The sequence below is a fragment of the Anser brachyrhynchus genome (genome assembly GCF_964034855.1).
Source record: "Anser brachyrhynchus genome assembly, chromosome: 17".
Taxonomy (NCBI): Eukaryota; Metazoa; Chordata; class Aves; order Anseriformes; family Anatidae; genus Anser; species Anser brachyrhynchus.
The window spans coordinates 1208169-1228620 of NC_137710.1; the positions used below are offsets into that span (position 1 = coordinate 1208169).

General features: G+C 49.2%; 1 protein-coding gene across 1 annotated transcript in view; it reads right to left on the reverse strand.

Annotated features, from left to right (window-relative positions):
- Positions 1-20452, reverse strand: part of GRK3 (G protein-coupled receptor kinase 3) — a 70010-nt gene that overhangs the window by 42462 nt on the left and 7096 nt on the right. Inside the window, exon 2 of the mRNA XM_080559269.1 lies at positions 11062-11138. Within this exon, the coding sequence (XP_080415395.1) occupies positions 11062-11138 (77 nt within the window). The remainder of the gene's footprint in view (positions 1-11061; positions 11139-20452) is intronic.

Sequence of the window (20452 nt, forward strand, 5' to 3'; positions counted from 1 at the left end):
GCCACTGACTGCAAGGAAGCTGCATCTATTTGCAGCGGACCTGAACGCGGTCCAAAGCGCTGATGTAGACTCTTTCTAGTAAGCAAACTTGCAAATTAGAAAACAAAAATACCGAGCTGTTCCCAAATCCTAGCTAAACGTGCTGTGTATAAACACGGCATAATGAAAAACAAATGGGCAGTGACACGTGCACCGCGCTCGGCAAGGGCTCGCTGCCCGCCGGCTCCCAGCCCTGGCAGGAGCAGCTCCCACCCAAGCCTTCCCGACAGGCTCCCGGGGAGCACGCACGGCCGCTCTCTTCTTCGCGGCGTGCAACATGCAGGTTTGTCCCCGGTTTGGGGCACTTAACAAAGGTCCCTCCCTTGAGTCCCTCCGAGACCTCTCCCGATCGTTGTTTGGCTGAATTTGCACAGCAGACCCAAGGAGCCAGAGGAGGGCGACCAGAGAGGGCCAGAGCCCCGCGACATGGCTGCCAACGGCACCCAGCGCAGGGCGGCATGCAGGAACAGCCAAACCCAACTAATGCAGCGAAAGCCTTGCACGTTTATTTGTTTTGTAACCACCTGAAATCGCCTTCAGCCGGCGGCAGGTCCCTGTTACGCCCCAAGGCCACGATGCGGACCCGCCGGGTAAGAGCCGTGCTCCAGCCGCTGCCCAGCACCACGCCAGGCCTTCCTGCTGGCAATCACCAGCTCCTCCTTTCGCCCAGGGTGGATTTTTCAGTTTGTCTCAAATAACGCAACCAGCCCGCCATCAGTTCCAGCACCAGATCTGGGTTTCAGACCCAGAAAGTTAGGGACAGAGGTCTCTTATCAAAGCACACAAAAACCGTGACTCGAACCAGCCTGCCGTTGTTACACAAGATCCAGTCAAGTTCAAGATCTTGTTCTGTGGGGTACCTGCGCTCAGTTGCCATAGCACAGGAGAATTAAGACCACCTGAAAGCTCCAGAGTTGAGACAACCAAAGATTTCCTTCTTCAGGAACAAAGAGGCTTGCTGCTACCCAGGAAAACTCATCTGCGTAGGAATCACAGCTTTGGCTAGGTACAAAGCCACAAAAAAATCTCACAGCCCAGAAGGCACCACAGATTTCTCTACTATTCTTTCCAATTATGAGCTATTTGCCTTTAACCTGTTTTTTCTATTAGAGCCTAATGTACATTCACTTTTCATTAAAAATAATAGATCATAAATTAAAACATAACTCCGCATAAAAAGCAGGGTAAAAGAACAAATTATATTTTACAAGACAGCACTTGCATACAATGGTGACGAGCACAGAACAATTTTCCTAGAACAGAAGCTAACCGAGCTGAAATTAGTCTGCAAGCTGCCAGGTAGCTTGTTTAATAACTTCAAAAATCATTATACAAAAATAAATTTTGGCTAAAAAGTTTCAAGTGTCCCTAAAGACTATCCTTACTTCTGGGCATGTTTTCCAATGGCCTTAAATCCTGCTTGCGTTCAGCATCGCCTTGCTATCCCTCCAGCACGCCCATTTCAGACACTGAGGAGTATTCCCAGGCTGTCAAACCTCTGTCGATATTGGCTTACAAGGTAGAGGCTCTCGAAGCGCTAATACAGCAACTCATTGGGAGCATTCAGTTCTTATTCTGCTTCAAGCCCAGCAGAGCAGGTCGGAGCACAGCACTGGAGGTGGATTGCAGAGTCTGCATTTCAAATGAGGCCGCCGCAGACTGCCTTCGCCTCCTGGCAGCGGCCCCGAGCTCAGCACTTCCAAAGGGCAGGACCGGCAGCTGTCAGGACCTCAAGTGGTGGCACGCCAATTCAAACGATAAAAGGGATTTTAAGGAAAAGGGGAAGATGCTTTATTTTTAACACATAGATGTAAAATCATTCTAAAAAACTGATGTCTATGCTTCACTCGCTGCAATTGCCTCTGATCTTTGCCTCAATTAAAAAAAAAAAAAAGGCACACATCATCTTGGTAAGAGCTTTGTGAAATGCACCTCTGAATTTTTGAGCATAAAATAGATCGCTTTTCAAAGCCAAGAAAAGAACAGAATGGGCAGAACCTACCTCTGAGCCACTTTTAGTACGTCTGTTTCACGCTCCGGTCTCCCCAGCACGCAGAATCCCAGCTGACAAAAGGAGACCGACACATACATTGGAGGTGGGGTATCAGAGGCACTGAACACATCAGAGGTGGGGGACAAAATATGGCTGCACAGAACAACAAGTGTCTCTGTAAGACTTCAAACTAATATCCCTAAACAAAGATATGTAAAAACATTCTGATTTTTAAGAGGACCGTGAAATACAGCATTGAAGCGTTTCGTTTCAGTCGGTTGTTACAAAGAACGTGCTTCAATTCCTTTACCGGAGCTCATCAAGAAACAGAGGGCTTGAGTTTTGTTCTTTTTTCACTTGTAAATATAAGAAACTCCCACCACTTTCGCAAGTATGTGGTATTAGCAGCTACCAGCAAGCTATTAGCAGGCTAACAAGTATTAGCAGCTTTAAAATGTCGTGGTTGTTGTTATTTATCAGTTCCTTCCCCGCATCACAAGAATACTCAGTCCCTGTGAAGGATGTGACAGCTATTTTCTTGATCAATATTTTTCCGTGATACAACTTTCAACCACGCTGTAGACAACGCAAGTCAATAGCCCCTTGCTACCGAAAAGCACACCGCTTCTTCTGAAGCGTCCCAAGCCGTGCCCCGACCCCCGCTGTGAATTATTTAACACACCAAGCAGGCTGGGGTGGGCTTCTGAGAACGGGCCTACACAGGTGGGGCTCTTCTTGAGGGAGGGGCGATCATTTCATGAAGACATGGAATAACTGTAGCATAAAATAATATGGAACAACAAGAGCAAAAGGGTTTTGTCTGGTCTCGGGTGCCAGCTTAGCAAGCCTTGTTCAGGACCTTAACCACTGTAAAGCACCCAACTGTTCCACAACGACATCTAGGAGGACTTACACTGTGGCTGGTATCAAAACACCAAACCAGTGGTGTTTAGTGAGTAAATACAGGCAGCGCTTAGTGAGGTAAGGAGGAGCAAAGCCACTGAAACAACAGTGACAGGGCGCAGATGACTCCCGCATGAATTTCAGAGCCTTCCTCGGCTTCGCCCCGTGCACTCGGAGAGAAGAAAGCTGCTGAGAGCTGGGGAGCCAGAGACAGATGGCTCCCCTCTGCAGACCTTCCCCTTCGAATCAAAGAAGTTACTGACAGAAGCACCCAGAAACGTTCAGAAGCGCTCTGTGCGTGTCTGACCCCAGCTACCCAGCACCCAGACAGGCGTGCGTCGCAGAGCAGGGTATTTCGGCGGCACTGGCTGGACATAACGCTGTCAGTGGAAACGGGCCAGGAAACAGAGAAGCAACTACCCTATAAGGTTACTGTGCTGCTCCCCTCCAGCCCGAGGATTCGGAGGTCCGACGGTGCTCATTACTCACCCCTGACACTGCACCAGTGACGTCCTGCAGCAAGAACCTCGCAGCTCTGGACGAATTCCCTGGGGGCTGCAAGCTGCACTACACACCGTTCTTTTACAGGGCAGATACTCGTATGGAACCATGAAAGCATCTGAAAGGCTTATAGCGAATACCCGTGTCTGTTCCCTGACCCGCAAATGAATTCCTAAGGCAACCGGTGGCCGCAGCTCTCCTGTGTGTGTCTGCTCTGCAACTTTCTGGCTGCTGTAACTCTTAAAACCACTGCTGAAAGTTAGAAAACTTAACGGCTTCAGTAATTTATATTCTACTTACTGTATTCTTGGTACCCGAGCTTTTCTCCCCTTACTAATGAGTTATCCCACTGAGATGAATGAGTATTGCTGGCAGGACCAGAGAACCTGCTTCATTATTTGTACAGAGCTATGCAGGTAAATCTCATTAAAGTCGTTATTATGCCACGTTAAAGATGTGGAAAACTAATATTTACCTATTTCACAGTGGTGTTCTGAGGCTTAATTAGTCTGTGAATTGTTTCAAGACACATGGATAAAAACTCCACAGGAGTGCAACTGCTTCTGATTGACTGAGAAATTGCAGGGGGGAGGGAAATCGAGGTTGTGCAGTGTCACCACGTTCTGCACAAATAGGATATTGCATCAGAAGGGGGCTATGGAAGCTTAAGAGAGGGCAAGCGAATAGAAAAAAAAGTATTTAAAAAACACTATCTTTGGTGGGGAAGCAACCCACAAGGACGGGTTTGTAACATCCAAGTTCGAAGCTCTCCGCGTGGGTCTTCAACAGAGCCCCGTGCCCTGCAGACGCCTCCCTACAAGCTTGGGGTTTACTCTCTGATGTGCATTTTTGCTGAAAACTTTGAACATCCAAGTGAATTTTCTTGGATAAAATTCAGATAACTTATAATTTGTCATCTATATACATCTACACCCATACATGTACATATTACACTTATCACCTGTCTCCTACAATTCTGCTTCTGGAGTTCCAAGTTCCTAGAGTGCTTAGAATTCTTAATAACCAAACCCCAACACCGTGTAATTGCACTGCTCTCCTGAGACGAAGCCTGGTTTGCCCCATGGCTATAATTTTCCCAGAACTGTACTGTATATAAACGTTAATAAGTATCAGCATGTGTACATCATCTATTACCTGAAGGTCCAGAGGACTATATATATTTTTTTTTTCTATTTTAAAGCCCTAACTTAATCTACAGTTCCACCAAGAATCAGACAACTGAGTGTCTTCAACACCTCCAAAAAGGAAGACATGGGAGCGTATCAGGCTGCATCCCAACAAAGAAATGCTCAATTATTTATGATCAGAAGAAAAAGAAAAACAAACACATACATTTTTTATAGTGACTTTGGATACTACTTGTCCCCGACACACAAGGCAGACACCTCTGCCTGCAGGCAAAATGCAAATAAAGTCTGCAGCAGGAAGCTTCATCAACATCCCTCTCAACGATCTTCAACATAAGTCATGCAAGTGTCGTATTTATTTTACAATAAAATAAAACAAAAAGCATGCCGAGAGAAATGCAGCTCCCAGTAACATTTAAATTATGAGATAGAAACCAGATCTTAAAGCCAACACTAATTCTGTGAAGAAAACTCATGCAGCAAAGCCGAGGGGCTTGCAGCAAGGCTGTGAGCGTGCGCTTTCTCTCCCTTAGCATTCATGCTCCAGTCCGATGCAAGGGGAGTATCGCTGCGAAAGAACAGCTCCAGTGTGAACCATCTTACATGGATAGTTTCTGTTTCGGTTTACAATCGCACAGTTTCCGATATTTACTTGCGGTTTGGATTTTGCGTTGCTTTTAACCGATCACATGAACTGTCCAAGGAAAGCATGTGCTCAACGGGCTCACAAAAGAATCCTGCGGACCATCCACAATCCAGGTTTTAGTCTAAACTTGAATTGAAAATAAGAAGTAACAGCAGAAAGAAGAAGATCGGTCTTAACAGTATTTTAAATATCCCTTTTTTGTTCGCCCAGCTACTTCCTGATTTTGACGGAGCCCACTTCTGCGTGGCGGCTGTCCTCTCCAGGTCCGAAAAGGAACCCCAGAAGAAAACCACTTGAATAAACAACCTGCCTTCTCGCTCTTGCAGAAACCCCTGCCAAGCGCGTAACTGTTTTCCCTATTACATGGCTGCCCATTATTTAATATCAATAAACCGGACCAGAATAAAATAATCTCCGCGATACGAGCCTGGCGTGCACCATTACGAACGAGTCCGAGGCCAGGACGCTCTCAGCCAGCCAAGGCTCTCCCGCAGCCCATGCGTGCCCCTCGACGCTCTGGAAACTCTCCTGCTTTCCCCAGGTGGCTCCGCCAAGGACCCGCAGGGCTCGTGCCCAGCAGCCCCAGCCCGGGGCCTGGAGCGAGGCCTGGGGGCAGCGGCGGCGGCCCCGGCCCGTCCAGCAGCCAAAAGCCCAAGTGACTCGCTCTCCCCTCCACCGAGTTTTATTGCTTTCGTTGTTATTTCCTCGGAGGACTATTTAATTAGTTCAAAATGCCAGCGGCACATGGATCTTACGCTTAAATTAAACAATAGCTTAAATAATGCTCCAGGGAGGTACTTTTCCCAGCCCGTTATTTTTAGGCATCGCGGGGAGCGCAGTGCGCCGTGCTGCCACGCTGCGCCGCAGAAAGAGGAAGAGCAAGAATGTTTTTCTCAACAGATTTTAACTCAAGATCCATCTAATCGTTAGCATCAAAATTCTGAAATAACGAAATATGATGGGTCCCTAACTAGAGAAACAAGCAACAGAAAGCATGATTCATTGCACTAAAAAAAATCTTTAGCTGTTCTCACCCTATTTTTTATTTTTTTTTTCAACAGAAAGTTGTCACTGACAAAGCCGGAGGAAACACGAGCCAGAACGGTCAGGAGCGCATTTCCCTCTAACCGCAGAGGGCAGGCAGAAAAGTCCCTCCCCGCAGTTGCAGGTTGTCTGTGCAGAAGTGACTCTAAAATAGACCAAACGCTCATCTGCTCTGAAAACTCAGCTACAAAGCGACCAAAATACACGCTGGCTGTACTCGGCTGCAGCAGTACAAAGGGAGCAGATAAGATGCAGAGGGCCCCTGCCAGGAGCGGGATGTGCAGGCAGCAGCACTGACACGGGCGTGGAGCGCTCGCCCAGGGCTGGGAAGACCTCCAGCTTGGAGCCTGCCAATTTACGGGGACAGAAGAGAAAGTTAACATCACTTCTTGCTATACAACAGCGGATGGCACATAGGAAAAAAAAATTTAAAACTCATTTTGTCAGTCATAGGTTTGTGTCAATCAGTTCTTTTTGCAAGTGTTTTATTTCAAGACAATAAAACAGAAATTAGAAGGAGCTTCACGGGGGGGAAACAGCAAGTTACTTACTAAACAAGGTGAAAAGCTCATTCTTGCACATCCTGCGGCATGACCAGCTGCTGGGACAGCTAAAACATGTTCTGTTCTCACCCTGCCCCAGACCCAAACCCCACAGCTCTGTGTAACGGAGGAGAAGCCGAGAACGGTGCAGGCAAAGTGCCGTGTCCCACCACCCTACAAAGGGCCACAAGAGACGCCCTGGCCGAGCCCAGGCCGGGACCCGAGGCTGCCTGATGCCCCGCGCCGCTCTGCCAGCTCTGCCCATCCCCTGCCGGGTCAGTGCGATTTGCCAGAAGGTCCACAGCCAGTCACCCAACTATAACCGGCCAGAAGTTTGCTCCAAGGGATTCCACTTCAATGACCACAATGATCCTAAAGCGGCCGGATGACCTAATTCCCTGCGTTTGGCACTCGGCAGTTACACGTGCAGCAGCTACACCCTCCACGGCTCGTCCCCAAACTGCCCCAAAGGCAGCGTTTTACACCGCCCCCCCGCAGCGTAACCCACGAGGAATTTCGCATACAATTTCCACACGGCCGAGAAGCCGAGTAGATTCCGCATGTAAATTACAGATACTGGGATAGCAGAAAATGTCTTTTTTTTTTTTTTTTTTCTGAAGCAAACACATAATCTGGTGTTGTAGCAAACAGGATGTGGTAAGAAGAGAACCAGCTCGAGGTGGTTACGCACCCCGCTCCGAGACACGCTGTACTTCCCCACGAAGCTTCTGCTGGGGAGGAAGCAGCTTCTGCGGGAGCAGCCGGCTGCGGGGCCATTAAGCGCTGCCAGAGCGTTGTGCTGGGTGGCTCTGTTATCTCCGAGGCCTCTGACTCATTCGGCGATTCTTAGAGAGTTCAAGATCATTCTGGAGAATCATTCCTGCGAACGGCCGTGCCACCTCCCGGGGAAGGGAGCGACCCCTTTGCAGAAAAAGGGGCCAAGAGAGGACAGAGGTGGCTCCGCAAATACCCCGAAGGCATCTCCATCCCCACAGGGGGACTGCCACCGAGTTCCCTGCCCTGGCTTTGGCGCTGGAGGGCAGAGCCCAGGTTTCGGTGCCAAAGCCCCTGCGGTTCCCTGGGGGCGGTGGCAGGGACCGTGGGCCCATCTTCTGCAGCGGGACCTGCAAAGCGCGGGTCCCACCAGGATTTAGGGGCTCACTAAGGATGAACGCTTGCAGCTGGTAAGCCCAGCGCAAGCAGGCTTATTACCAGCAAAGCATCCACCAGGAACGACTCCCTGCTCGGCATCAGGCAGACTCGCACCAGACAGCTGATCAAAGCCCTGTATTTTTTTATTTTTTTTTTTTTTTACATTTGAAAGGCCACTGAAAAACCAGAACAAACAAGGAACTGGAGCCGTAAGAACGAACTGTGGTCTGGAAAAAAAAAAAACAACACAGAAGTCCTCACCCACATCGCTCACCAAAGAAAAAACGAGGTAGCTTGATGAAGTTTTGTATTCAGTATATGAAGAATGCTGCAGTGGGAGGCTGTCAGTGGGGCCAGCAGGGCGACTGCCCGCTCGCGGGGCCATCTCAGCCCCCAGCCTGCCCCTGTGGGTCCGGCAGGAGCCGAGCCCCCTGCACATCCCCACCATGAAGAGACGGCAGCAAGAGGGAAAAGGTGATTAGACTTTTAATTACCACACCGTATTGATTCTCACAGCATTTTGCAAAATGCTTGCCTAAAATTGAAGGTACTTTACCACAAGCAATTATGCTAATGTCTGGAAACAGAACCAATTTAATGGCAAAGAACAAGCTAGAAAACGCAATAAAATTCAAATGAACAACCACAGTAAGGAAATACAATATTTTCAAGTGCAATGCAAAGTCTTCTGTTGAAGACAGTTGCATGTTATCTTTTTTCTTCCCTCCTAAATCCCTTCTCGGAAGAAGCCAGCTTCAGACGTGACCCGGACTGCAGCCCAGCGACCACAGCAGCGCTCCTCGTGTCCAGGCAATGGAGCATGAGGGCAGCTGGGACCATAGCCAGGAGAGAGGAGGGGAAAAGCTCTCTGCACATCTATGAGCTAGGCGCCCCAGGATCTGGGAAAAAGCAAATCCGGTAATGAAACCCTAGGCTCTACAATTCTAGGTTTGATAGCTACCAAAGTAGGGAAAATAAGAAGATAAAATCTTTCATTTCTTCCAGAGTCACTGTAATTGCTGTAACTTATCAGAATAACTGCAAGTCTTCACTGTTCTTTGGAACCAACTATTAATGAAAAGTATTCAATTACATAAATACAAATGTGTGTTGCATATAAGCTTTTCCATTCAACTTCACTTTTTATTTTCAAAAAGACTTCTTCATTTCATTGCCACCACACAGAAGCAAACAGTTCAAGTCAACCTTTATGTGGTTGCTTAAAATTCCACTTATTTTGCAACTGCTGTGCTACAGCAATACATTGGTGATTCAGCACAGACCACTAAACTGAAGTGCATGCTGAAAGATGTCAGCACAAGCAAACAAGATACCTACATACGTACTATATACAACCTGCGGCCAGAACAAAAAGTCAGTTTTTAGGCACAAAGATACAGACTACTCTTCAGTTACCGTAATACACTGGAAAGCTTCATGAGACTTCTATGTACGCATACTTCAGACCCAAGCTTCCACAACCATCTTTGTAAAAAGCTGTGAAACTATTAATGAGAACCTACGATACCATAAAAGAATAGCATTTACTTTAACTTGGCAATACTCTGATCACATTCCACAACACTCTCATACCTACCCACCCACACATCTCCAGCTGACCGAGTCCTCGACATTTCTGCTTCTGCCAGAAATAGAGACTGTCCCAAAGGGCACCGGCTTCCCTAGGAGGCAGCGCGCAGCAGCACCTTGCTCCCTGGCATTTGCTTCCACTGCTCGTTACGGTCTCCGTGTCCTTCAGACCAAAGCAGATCCATTGACCTCCTCAAGTCTTTCCAGCCTGTTTTATGATTTTGTCCCCATTTCGCAAGACAAGAGCTGGTGTACTATCCCAGCAGAAGTATGGCAACCCACTCCTAAAATCTACTGGACAAAGATTTCACAAGCCCCTCACGAAATCCCTTCCATTGCTTTACCGCCCATCCTATTATTAAAATACTAAATATTAAGAAAATAACATACTTTTGTATGTATGTAGCCTATAAAACAGGCTAACCTCACCATTTCTGCAACAACTTTTCTGGTTTTTATGACTGTTCGGCCTCACTTCTCTCTTTCATAGCCTACATAATGCCCTATTTCAGTACTTCCTTGTAGGTCGCGCCTAGCAGATGCTAAGTAAGGTCTGCTCACTGCCACTGCTCTTTCCTGGACTCTTTCCAGCAGGTCCATGTACGTTCTGTAGCCCGGTGCCAGGACTGAACGCAGCATTCTGCCAAGGAGGATTACTTTACGTGCCTCGTGGGCTGCAATCCTGGTTTTATATTTAGTCGTGTGACCTAGCTGAGACGTCACAGCTTACTGTAACAAGCCGGCCTGTTAGAGATGCTTGCCCCATCAGTGGTTTTCCACCCTGCATTCGTGTCCTTACTCCTGCACAGGTGTAGAGTAGTACCTCTAGTTCATGCAGATCTTTTGTAGCCCTACCCTTGCCCTCAGTGTGGTTACAGTCGTCCTCGGCGTGCAAGCTGAACACGGAGGTTCCTCACCCCGGCACTGCACTGTTAACTACAGCACTGCGCAGAAGCTGTGCAGACTCACTGGATCCAGCCCTCTGTTCTCACCCCGAACCACTGTAACTGTTCCTCGGGTCAGCTTTCCCAGCAGCTCTGCCCCCGCACGCAGCAGTTTCACCCAGGCTCCCTTTCCCTGCTGCCAGCAAGAACACACGTCAGACAGGCAGGACAACACGCGTGGTATTTTTGCACAGCCGCTCCCTGACCAACAAGGCTTATTACCCTGTAGAAAAAAAGTCAAACTGATGTGACACATTATATTGTTGACAAGCCCATACCAAGTAATATAATTTTCTCCTACATGTTTCCAAGTAATTCAATTATTTTTCCAGTAGTTTTCCAGAACATGAAGTTAAGTTGACAAATTGCCTTGCTTCACTTTCTACCCTTTCGCAACATTTCATTCTCCTGAAGGCCTCTGTTTTACCCAGTCCTGTCCATATTCCAGTATTCTTCAGACCACCTACCACACAAATTTCCTGCAACCGTTACAGAGAAGTGGCAGACAAGTCAACCTTAAAATTTTACAGGAGTAGCGTTTTATTGAAACACGACTTACCAATTTTCTGATGAAAGATCTTGTCGAAGGTTAATTCACCCCTTTCTTCAAGGTATTTCTGCATAACACTGCGGATACTGAAAGGGAAAAGGAAAAAAAGTTACTTGAAACTGCTTCTTTCAAACAAAACAGTCAACATACTTCGGGAAAAGGGATCGCTGCAAAGAAATGCCCACGTAGGAGACCCATGCCAAGAGCAGTGCCGCTGCCGAGCCGTTGCCCCGACCGCCGCACCGCCAGCCCTCCACCGAGCCGCAGCCCCTGTCGCTGCTGGACTCACGGAGTTCAACGCTGCCACCGATTCCATGACAATTCAACCTTTGCCTAGGAATACCTTTCCAAACATCACCTTACTAGCCTGAAATCAGAAATGGATTCTCAATACTATGATTTTATTAAGGTGTGTTTTTTTTAAGGTTCTTGAAGTTTGAGGTACGCACACAGAAAAGCACTCTGTGCCCACTGTAAATACTAACGCCGGCACTTACTGATTGCAGAAGAGACACAGCCTACATCACGCAGCGTGATGTTCCTGGAGTTCCCATTCAACAATCTATATTACCTACAAAGGTTTGAAAATGCCGCAAGTGACTATAAATTGGACAAAAAAGCCACCAGAGGCTGCGCGTAGTTCCTGTGCTGTGTGCCACCACACTGCCGGGGGCACAGCGGCTAGCGAGGCTTTCCCTGGGTTCGCTTTTATCCCGGTGAGGAACTTGTGGCTGAACAGGAGGGGAGCACAGGACTGCCCCGGGGCTGGAGCACCAAACGCTGGCTGATTTCCCTCAAAAAGCGCGAGGTGAGCCCGGGGACGGGGCGGGCAGGAGAAGGCAGGGGGTCGCTGCACATCCCGGGGAGCTGCTGGGCACCGCTTCGCCTTCCTTCTCGCACCAAGTTTTGGCTTGCATCATGTAAAATGAATGTTCAAGGCAATTGAATCTACATCAGGCCGTTAACACTGCTATTGCCATCTATCATTTAGAAAATTAGCCAACAGGCTCCATTAGGGCCCCAGCTTGGCTGCAGTGCACTTAACATCTACTTTGCCTAATTTATAATGTCACCATCACTCATTTAAACCACATTAAAGATGATTTTCTTTATTTGCCAAGAAACGTCAATATTCATTTTAATATAATGGCCATAAAAATTTCATATGGGCAACGATACAGGTACATAAATTTTAAAATCAATGTGGCACGGCAGCGCTGTGTCTTGATAGAACAACTATATTGTGACAGTACTCAGCCGAAAGTACCCAACATTTTTGCTTCCCATTTTAAAATTGATATTTTCATTCATACTTGGTATTTTTATAAAACTAACCACCAACAGCCTGTACAACGTACTCACGCCCTAAATATGGTTATCGAAATCACTCGCATTTCTACAAAACTAAGAGTGAGCACCCACTCCTTGTGAAATGCAGATTCTGAAACTGACCGAGGGCCAGACACAAGCCTACAGCAAAAGGCAATGCACTCCGAGGCCCTAAAGCCCAACCGAGGAAATTATTCTGCTAATAGTTCTCATGCATACCTCGAAGCCCCACATGAAGCACAGGCCCATGAACACCCTGACCCCCAGAGGCTGACCTCCACACCACCTTAACCAAGGACTGGGGGGGTTAAGCCCCGTTCATGGGCTCTGAGATTATGAATTATCCAGCGAAGAGCTTCCTAGCCATCTTTATTTGTTCATAAAAAAACTAGATCTGGTTTCTGAGTATTTTCACAACGTATAGAAAATACCGACTTCAAGTGAGCCCCATTCCACGCTCAGAAAAAGCAAGGCAGTAAGAGAAAATGTATAACTGGCAGAACTACGGCCTTTGGCCCGTTCCATAGGTAAATTTTTGGAACACGCGTCCCAGCTTAGGCTGCTTACAAGGACGACCATAAACCTGCCATCCCGGCCCGCCCAGCCCCGGCTGCAGCACCAGGCGCCTCTCGTCGCTCGGCCCCAGAGTCCTGTTCCCAGCTGCTCGCCAGACCGTTCCTAACAGAATGAGCCCTTCCAATAACAAGGCCATGGGGCAAGCTTTCCTCCGCCGCAGCAAGTGCACGGCGAGAAATCACACCAGCATAGCCGAGCCCGGACAGCGTGTGAGCGAAGCGTCCAGGAAAACACCGCGTAACGAGCAGACCGCTCCAGCACCTTTCCTTCTCTCCTTTGACATCCCGTGCTCCTGCCCTGATGGATAACATGTCAAAGGAACAAAACGTTTCCTCAGCTAAAAAATCGGAACAAATCTGTAAAGCGCTCGCAGGCTCCAGGAGCCCGCGCTACATTTCAGCTTCTAAACAACAGACGCTCACCCCCTCAGAAGCATTTCTCCTTCTCCATATGAATAAATATGAATAAATTACATGGAATTGATTGCGATGATCCAAAACAATGACCTTCTAATTCTCTCGCAGAAATTCAAAGTAAAAATCTTAACGAGTTCAAGAGAAACGAAGCAGAGCCCATACATCCTTCGGATGGATGGAAAATTTTAAAATAGAGCCGAGCCCACTCCACAGACAGGAAGGAAGGTGAAGGTTCCTTCTCTGCGTTGCGTATTGACCCATTAGTTGCCCTACGGGTAAACAATCTGGGATTAAAAGCCGCATTCCACAGAAAAGTAGCCATTTCTAAAAGGCTTTCCAGATCCAAATATGCTTTCAGCGCAAGCAGAGCACTAATGTGACAAGGCGACTTTCTTCAGTTCATCCCAGTTCACCGCACGATCTGCCTTAACAGCAACACTCAAAATAAGCAGAAACAAAAGCTGGCTAAAAACGAAATCCAGGGAGACTCCGAGAAACAAAAGCATATCCGACTCTGCCGGAGAAAATCCTTTGGTCCATATATTTTATTTTTTTTATTTCAGAGAGGAAGAAAACAACACACGACAAAAAAAAATTGGGAATGCTCAGTTTGCTGTCCACACGCCACGAGAAAGCTGGAGTAACAGGACAAGTACAAGGGGAAATTGAAAGACGGGCTTGAAGCGCAGTGCGAAATGCCACCCTGGACACCTCAGCCCCAGCACCAGGACCCAGCACCGCAGCTTCCGCGCCGAGCCGTGCGCCTGGGCACAACCTGCCCTGCTCCCGAGGAGCCGCACCGGGGCCTAGCGTGAGATAGCACAGAGCACGGCCTGGGGAGGACGTCTGGGGACAGGTTTTTTTATTATTTTATTATAATCCATTCCGCATCTTGATCGCTGGCAACGCGAATGGTCCCACGTGCGCCGACGGGCACTCCGCAGCGGGACCGCGGGTTCGCGGCAGAAAGCTGCGCTCACAGAGGGGCACGCGGACAGCCCGCTCGGGTCTGCACGGCAGCCCAGGGAGCACGGGCCGCCCAGGGGCAGGCGGTACGACGGCCATCTGCGGGGTGACCAAGCTGCAAGCTCGGTGAGCAGAACAGGTCGGCCTCACCCAGCCGCCCCCCTGCCTCCCTGGCATAGGCGCGAGCCGAGGAACCCGGTGCGGGGAGCCCCAGGTGGCACCTGGGAGCCCTGGCAGGGCAGCCAGCATCCCAGCCTGTCATGGCTTGATCAAAGACATCCTCCGAAAAGCAATCCCCGCCGTTCAAATATCTTCTATAATTAAAGAGCTCTCGCTGCCTACAGGCTCACGGGATGGCAAGCTGAACAGGCTCGGACCCAGCGCGGCGCCAGGGCAGTGGCACGGCACACAACGCCCACTGGGAAACACATCTGGAGAACTCAGAAGAACAAAACAAACAAACAAAAAAAAAGAACGATGTGCTTTTTAACACGGAAAAGAACACGAGTATGGCAGGAGGACCACGTGCCCACCGTGCTCCCCCTCCGACAAGCAACACCGGACGCAGCAGAGCAGCGCGGGGCTGTGCCCCCCAGCCGCCCCCTGCCCGTGCCTGCAGCCAGAAGCACCAGCGGTGCCGCAGCAGCAGTCACGTCCACCTGCGACCCCCATAACAGACCAGTAACATCTGGCAGCTCCACCTGCACCCACAGCTGCCAAACCCCAGCCCTTGTCGGGCTCGTGGCCACCGGCATCGGCCCAGCCCCGAGGGCTGAGCCCTGCAGCACTCCCGCGGGAGCCAGCAGGGCCAGCCAGCCGGGGGCACGACGGCCACGGGTGTGGGCGTAGGCAGAAACTAGAAGCTCCAGAGCAGAGTAAAATAAACAGCATTCACTTTGATAATTTCCTAAAAGTTCTGCTATTAATTTCGAAGATGCATGGATTCTGTCCCCGCAGGTTTGTCGTACTAAATTATGCAGGAGTTCTTCTGAAAGCATCTCGCGCCTCGGAAATGGGAAGGGTGAAGAAAGATGCAGCGGTATGTATACACATGCATACTCTTTCTATTGGAACTAGATCAAGAAGCTACTTACCGTTGACCTTCTTACTACTGTGTCTTACAGGAGCTTTTAATTATTTATCATAATAGCGCATTATTTTTTCTTGCAAATCAGTACGAGTTCAGATCGGTGGGATATTATCCAGAGCAGAAATGCCCACACCAGAGCTTGAAAAAAAAAAAAAAAAATCCAGCCTTACTGCAAGCATTAAAGAATCATACCGACATTAAGAATGCAGTTATACTCCCTAATATATTCACTTATAAGGTGAAACAGAAAAAGGAGAACAAGAAACCAAAACAAGATGAAATGGCAGCTCTACAGGGACTGTCCTGCGGGGAGCACAGCTCAATGTTGAACTCTGCCAACATTTCCTGTATCATCTCGGGCAAGTCATAAACACCATCGGCCTCAGTTCCCCAGCCCGTAAAATGAAGCAGTGTTTCCTTTGCCCCTCTCTTTGCCAGTGCAGAGCGTGCATTCTTCAGGGCAGGTATCATCCCTCTGCCAGGTGCCCCGGCACACCGAGCTCCTGGCACACCAAGAACTGCTCTAGCGCTAATAAATGCTGCAGGAAAAGCGCTCGGTACTCAGCAGCTAAGCTCCCACTGCCTTCACCAACCTGTTGCACGCTCCCTTAGCACCCTCCTGCTCCCCTTTCAGCTCCCCACGGTGCCCCCGAGCCCACCCAAGAGCCAGACTTGCTCAGACCTCACCTCAGGCGAGAAGAAAGTCTGTAAGCCCCAAGTGTAAGGCTACCAGCGCATCACAAGTAAGTTTCTCCTCAAACAGATTTGTACCAGTGTTTTGCAGAGCAGGCAGGAAAAAAGTCACCTAAGAGAAGGCAACAGGGAGAAGGAAGGAGGCGTCCCGACATAAAACCTGCACGATGGATTGCTAAAGGTGCTCGGATTTCCTCGTCGCATGCGCGCCCCAAAGCAGCCCCCCAGCAGCAGAGCAGCCCCTGGAGAGCCCAGGGCCAGCCACCACCCCGAGCTGGGGGGCAGGCACGGGGGGTAAGCATAGGGGGGGGCAGACACGGGGGGGCAGGCACTGCCTGCTGCCTACGGGAAAGCCGTCAATGCCCCGCGGACATGCAGCCCGCTTCATTTGGCTTCCTCTCGGACTTGCACCCAGTTCGAAGTTCATTACGGGTTAATGCTGCTCCAAATGGTTTTGTTCTCAGTCACTGTAAAATGTGTTTTACACATCGCAACTTCTGGTCAAGCAATTCACCAGGCAAAGTAAATTCCCAGCCTATAATGCCAGCAAAGACTGCTACGGTGTCTAATCTGATCTACTTATCTATTACTTGTAAAATTCCCTATTTGAGGAGGAAACAAATCATTGGAAGACCATGAAGACGTTTTTGGACAACAATGAAATAACACGGAAAATACATAATCCTTTCATTCCTTTCCTTCCTAGCATCCACTACTACAATAACCCTGGCAGCAACGCAATATCCAATTGACTTAATTATTCTAACAGAGAAATCAAAGTGATCATTGGTACTAAATTAATTAGCGCACATGCTCGTTCTATTCTTCGTCTCCTCAGCTGATGAACAGAGCAGCAAGGAGTGAAAGGAAGCCGCCTCCTCCGTCCCCGTGCACACAGCACACACCCGCGCCCCAGACCTCACACAGGACTAGGGCCGGGCTCTGCCTTTTGCTGTCCCAGTTGCACCCGCCTCTATCCCATTTCCCGTCTTTGCACGCTCTGTAAAGTCTATGCTAAGCACGCTCCTGAATCACTTAACTGCAGCGAACTACTGCTCTTACAATTGTCAAGGGTGATTAACAACATTTCCTACCCAAGAACCCTGTTTGCAGGGGAAGGGATTAAAGCAGGGAACGTTCTGCCACCACCCGCCTCTGGTGTGTGCATCTCATCCAAGAGCCGAGGCAGCTTCACTTATGCAAATGATATTAATGGAGAAAGTTTACAGCCAGGGAGCCAAAAGCAAGAGCTGTGTAGCTATGATTTCAAATTACACACTCGTGTTCCTTAAGGATCATCTACATTATCACTGCTGAAATCTGAAACTAATATAAAAGCTTCTAAGCACATGCATTTTTCAGGAATAATTACACTGAATTGTAATGTCAAGGACTTGCCCTTCCACCAGAACGCTGCCACTGAGAAACTGCAAGAGAGAGAAATTGGAATGAAATCACATCTCCTCGCTCCAACGGCAATTAAGCTATTTGTCAATCATAATGTTTGGCTTTTTTCAAAAACAAATACAAAATTATTCATGTGCCAATTTTTTAAAAAAAACTTTTCCATGCCTATAAAATGTTTTAAATTTTCTTTAGAAGTAGCATTCAAGCATAAAGATTGACTGACCTACCTAAACTACAGCCCACGCTGGCTGAAACACACTGCACCTGACTGATTTATTTATTTATCATCTCAGGATGCGATTTTACAGAGACTTAAATGTTTATCTGCGCTACCCAAATTCATCCTGAAGTTGCCAAAATTGACCCAAAGATGCCAACCCGAAGGCCGCTGAACTATGACCATGCCAGAGTCAGCAAGTACATTGCGAAGCAACGACAGAATGGCACAATGCCATTATGGACAACCGTTTTTTCTTTAATAAGTGCATTAGAAAAATTTAGCAATGTTAAGACATATCAAAGGTGAAAAGGTCAAGAAATATCTGGCCCGAGAACCAGATCTTTCAAGAACTTTTTTAAACCAGTTAGAACTAACAGAAACGTTCCTGTATTTCTTCTCCCCCAGAGGAAACAACCCTCTTTAAACAAGCGAGCAGAGTCCTGCATCCCAAGCACCACAGCAGAACAAAACAAAAAAGCGTTAAATTGTCTTCACCGAGTTTTTGCACTTCGTCATGTGTTTTAAGCTCACGGTTATTCTTAGGTTCCAAAAGTAAGGGAGATGCAAGCGAAGGAACCACGTTAAAATTGATCATCGGAACAACTAGGAAAGGAGACGGGAAAAAGCTGGGGTGACAAAATGGAGACAGAGAGAGATGCAGAAGCATTTAAATAAGAACACAAACAGAATCTGAAGGAGAAGACGTGGGGAAGCCAGGCAGGGGATTTAAGAAAACAGCAGGCATAAGGAGGCTCAGAAAGGAAAGTCACCTCCCCGGCATGAACTCGGACACCCCGATAATCCAACAAGGGCTGGGAACCAAAACCAGCAAAGCCAGAGCGCTGAGCAGGAGGGCACAGCAGCAGGAGCGACGAGGTCACCGATCTCAGAGGCCATGGAGAAGGTGGCAGCTTGATGGCACGGAAAGTGACGCTGGGGAAAGGCAGGAACCACCACGGTGTGACCAAAGGGCTGGCACGGGACAGGGGACAGGCAGGCTGGGACAGCGGGACAGTCACCCGTGCCTCGCACCACACTGACGAGACACCTTCAGGGCTACTTCAGTCAATGTAAAAGATCAGGAAAGATGACATTTTCTGCATGGAAGTGAGCCCCAAGGAAGGAGCAAGACCAGAGGTGTCCTGCAGGACTCCTGTCACAAGAGACGGGACAAGTGGCACTGGCAGAGAGACGTGGGCAACGTGTGGCAGTGAGGTAGCGTCGGTGGGCACCCGTCAGCATGGGACAGACCGACTGACCGACCGCTGTCCTTGCATGGGACTGACGGACAGACCGACCGACTGCCATCCCCCACCTCTGCCCCACAGCCAGCGCAGGGGGCAGCTGAACGCGGCTGCTCCTGACCGTGCCCCGAGCCCACAGCAGGCACCATCCAGCAGGCCCTGACACTCAGGAGCACGGCTCCCCCAGAACCAAGACCCACATTCCTCACACAGCTCCCCCAGAGCCAAGACCCACGATCCTCACACAGCTCCCCCAGAACCAAGACCCACATTCCTCACATAGCTCCCCCAGAACCAAGACCCACGTTCCTCACACGGCTCCCCCCGAAACCAAGACCTGCATTCCTCACACAGCTCCCCCCAAAACCCAGACTCGCGTTCCTCAGCGCACACCTTCCCTTCGGAAGGGAAGGCAGGGATGCAGTAACCACAACAGCAGCTGCACGGAGCTGGAGGCTGCGCTTGGTGCCTTCGTACGGGGCGTCTCCTCCGGGGTCTGCAGCGTTCAGGATTTTATCGGATTTCAGGGCAGGGAAAGGATGCTGGGGGCTCCTCGCTCAGCAGTGCCACAGGCCGAGGTAGCAGCTCCCAGAGGGGCACCAGCACCGCTCACCCTGCACAGCACCACCAGGCCCCGCAGCCGGGCACCCTGCCCCTTCCCGTCCTTCCCCAACAGGACACAACACGCTGCGAGGGCAAATTCCTGCACACGGGAACGGACTGGGGGATCTGGATGGAAGCAGCTTCTCCTAACGCTCTCAGAATTTATTTTATATCTTTATGCAAGGTGTGTTTGTATGGGTGTTTATTTGGTACTGGAACGATTTCCTTGGAGAAACGAGTAGGCATGGGGTGAAGCTCTTCACATGGAAAACAGCTGTATTTTCTAAGGCCAGAAACTGCTGCTGTTACGTCAATTTAATTCAACTAAATTATGTGATTCGCTTAATGCACCTGACAGGTTCTGATAGGCTTTTTTCTAATTTTATTAATCACCCAAAAAACATTATTATCAATAAGAAGCTTAATCCAGCCCATTCCACATGACTTCACCAGAACAGAAGCTAAGTTAGGGCTGCATACATTCATGTCCCGATGCCAACGTCCCAGCGTTTCGCTGAGAGCACCCCGCACTGAGAGGGCCCTGCGCAGCACCCACACGGGAGCAGGACCCCCGGCCAGCCCTCCGCTCGTCCCTCGGGTTTCAGCAAGGGAGCAGGAGCCTGAGCGCCGATCTCTTCCCACATTGCCCTCGTTTACCTTTTTTCTTAATTAAAGCAACAACACCCGAGGGAGGGTCCGTGATTAGAAGCACACGCCTCAGGTCTCAGCAGCCCCGCAGGGGACGAAGCCAGAACACCTCCGGGCAGGTCCCTGCGCTGTGCCCCACGCTGAGCCCGCCGGGGCCTCCCCGTCTACCTGAGCCTCCTGAAACCCGCCTTCAGCTCCTGCACCTGCC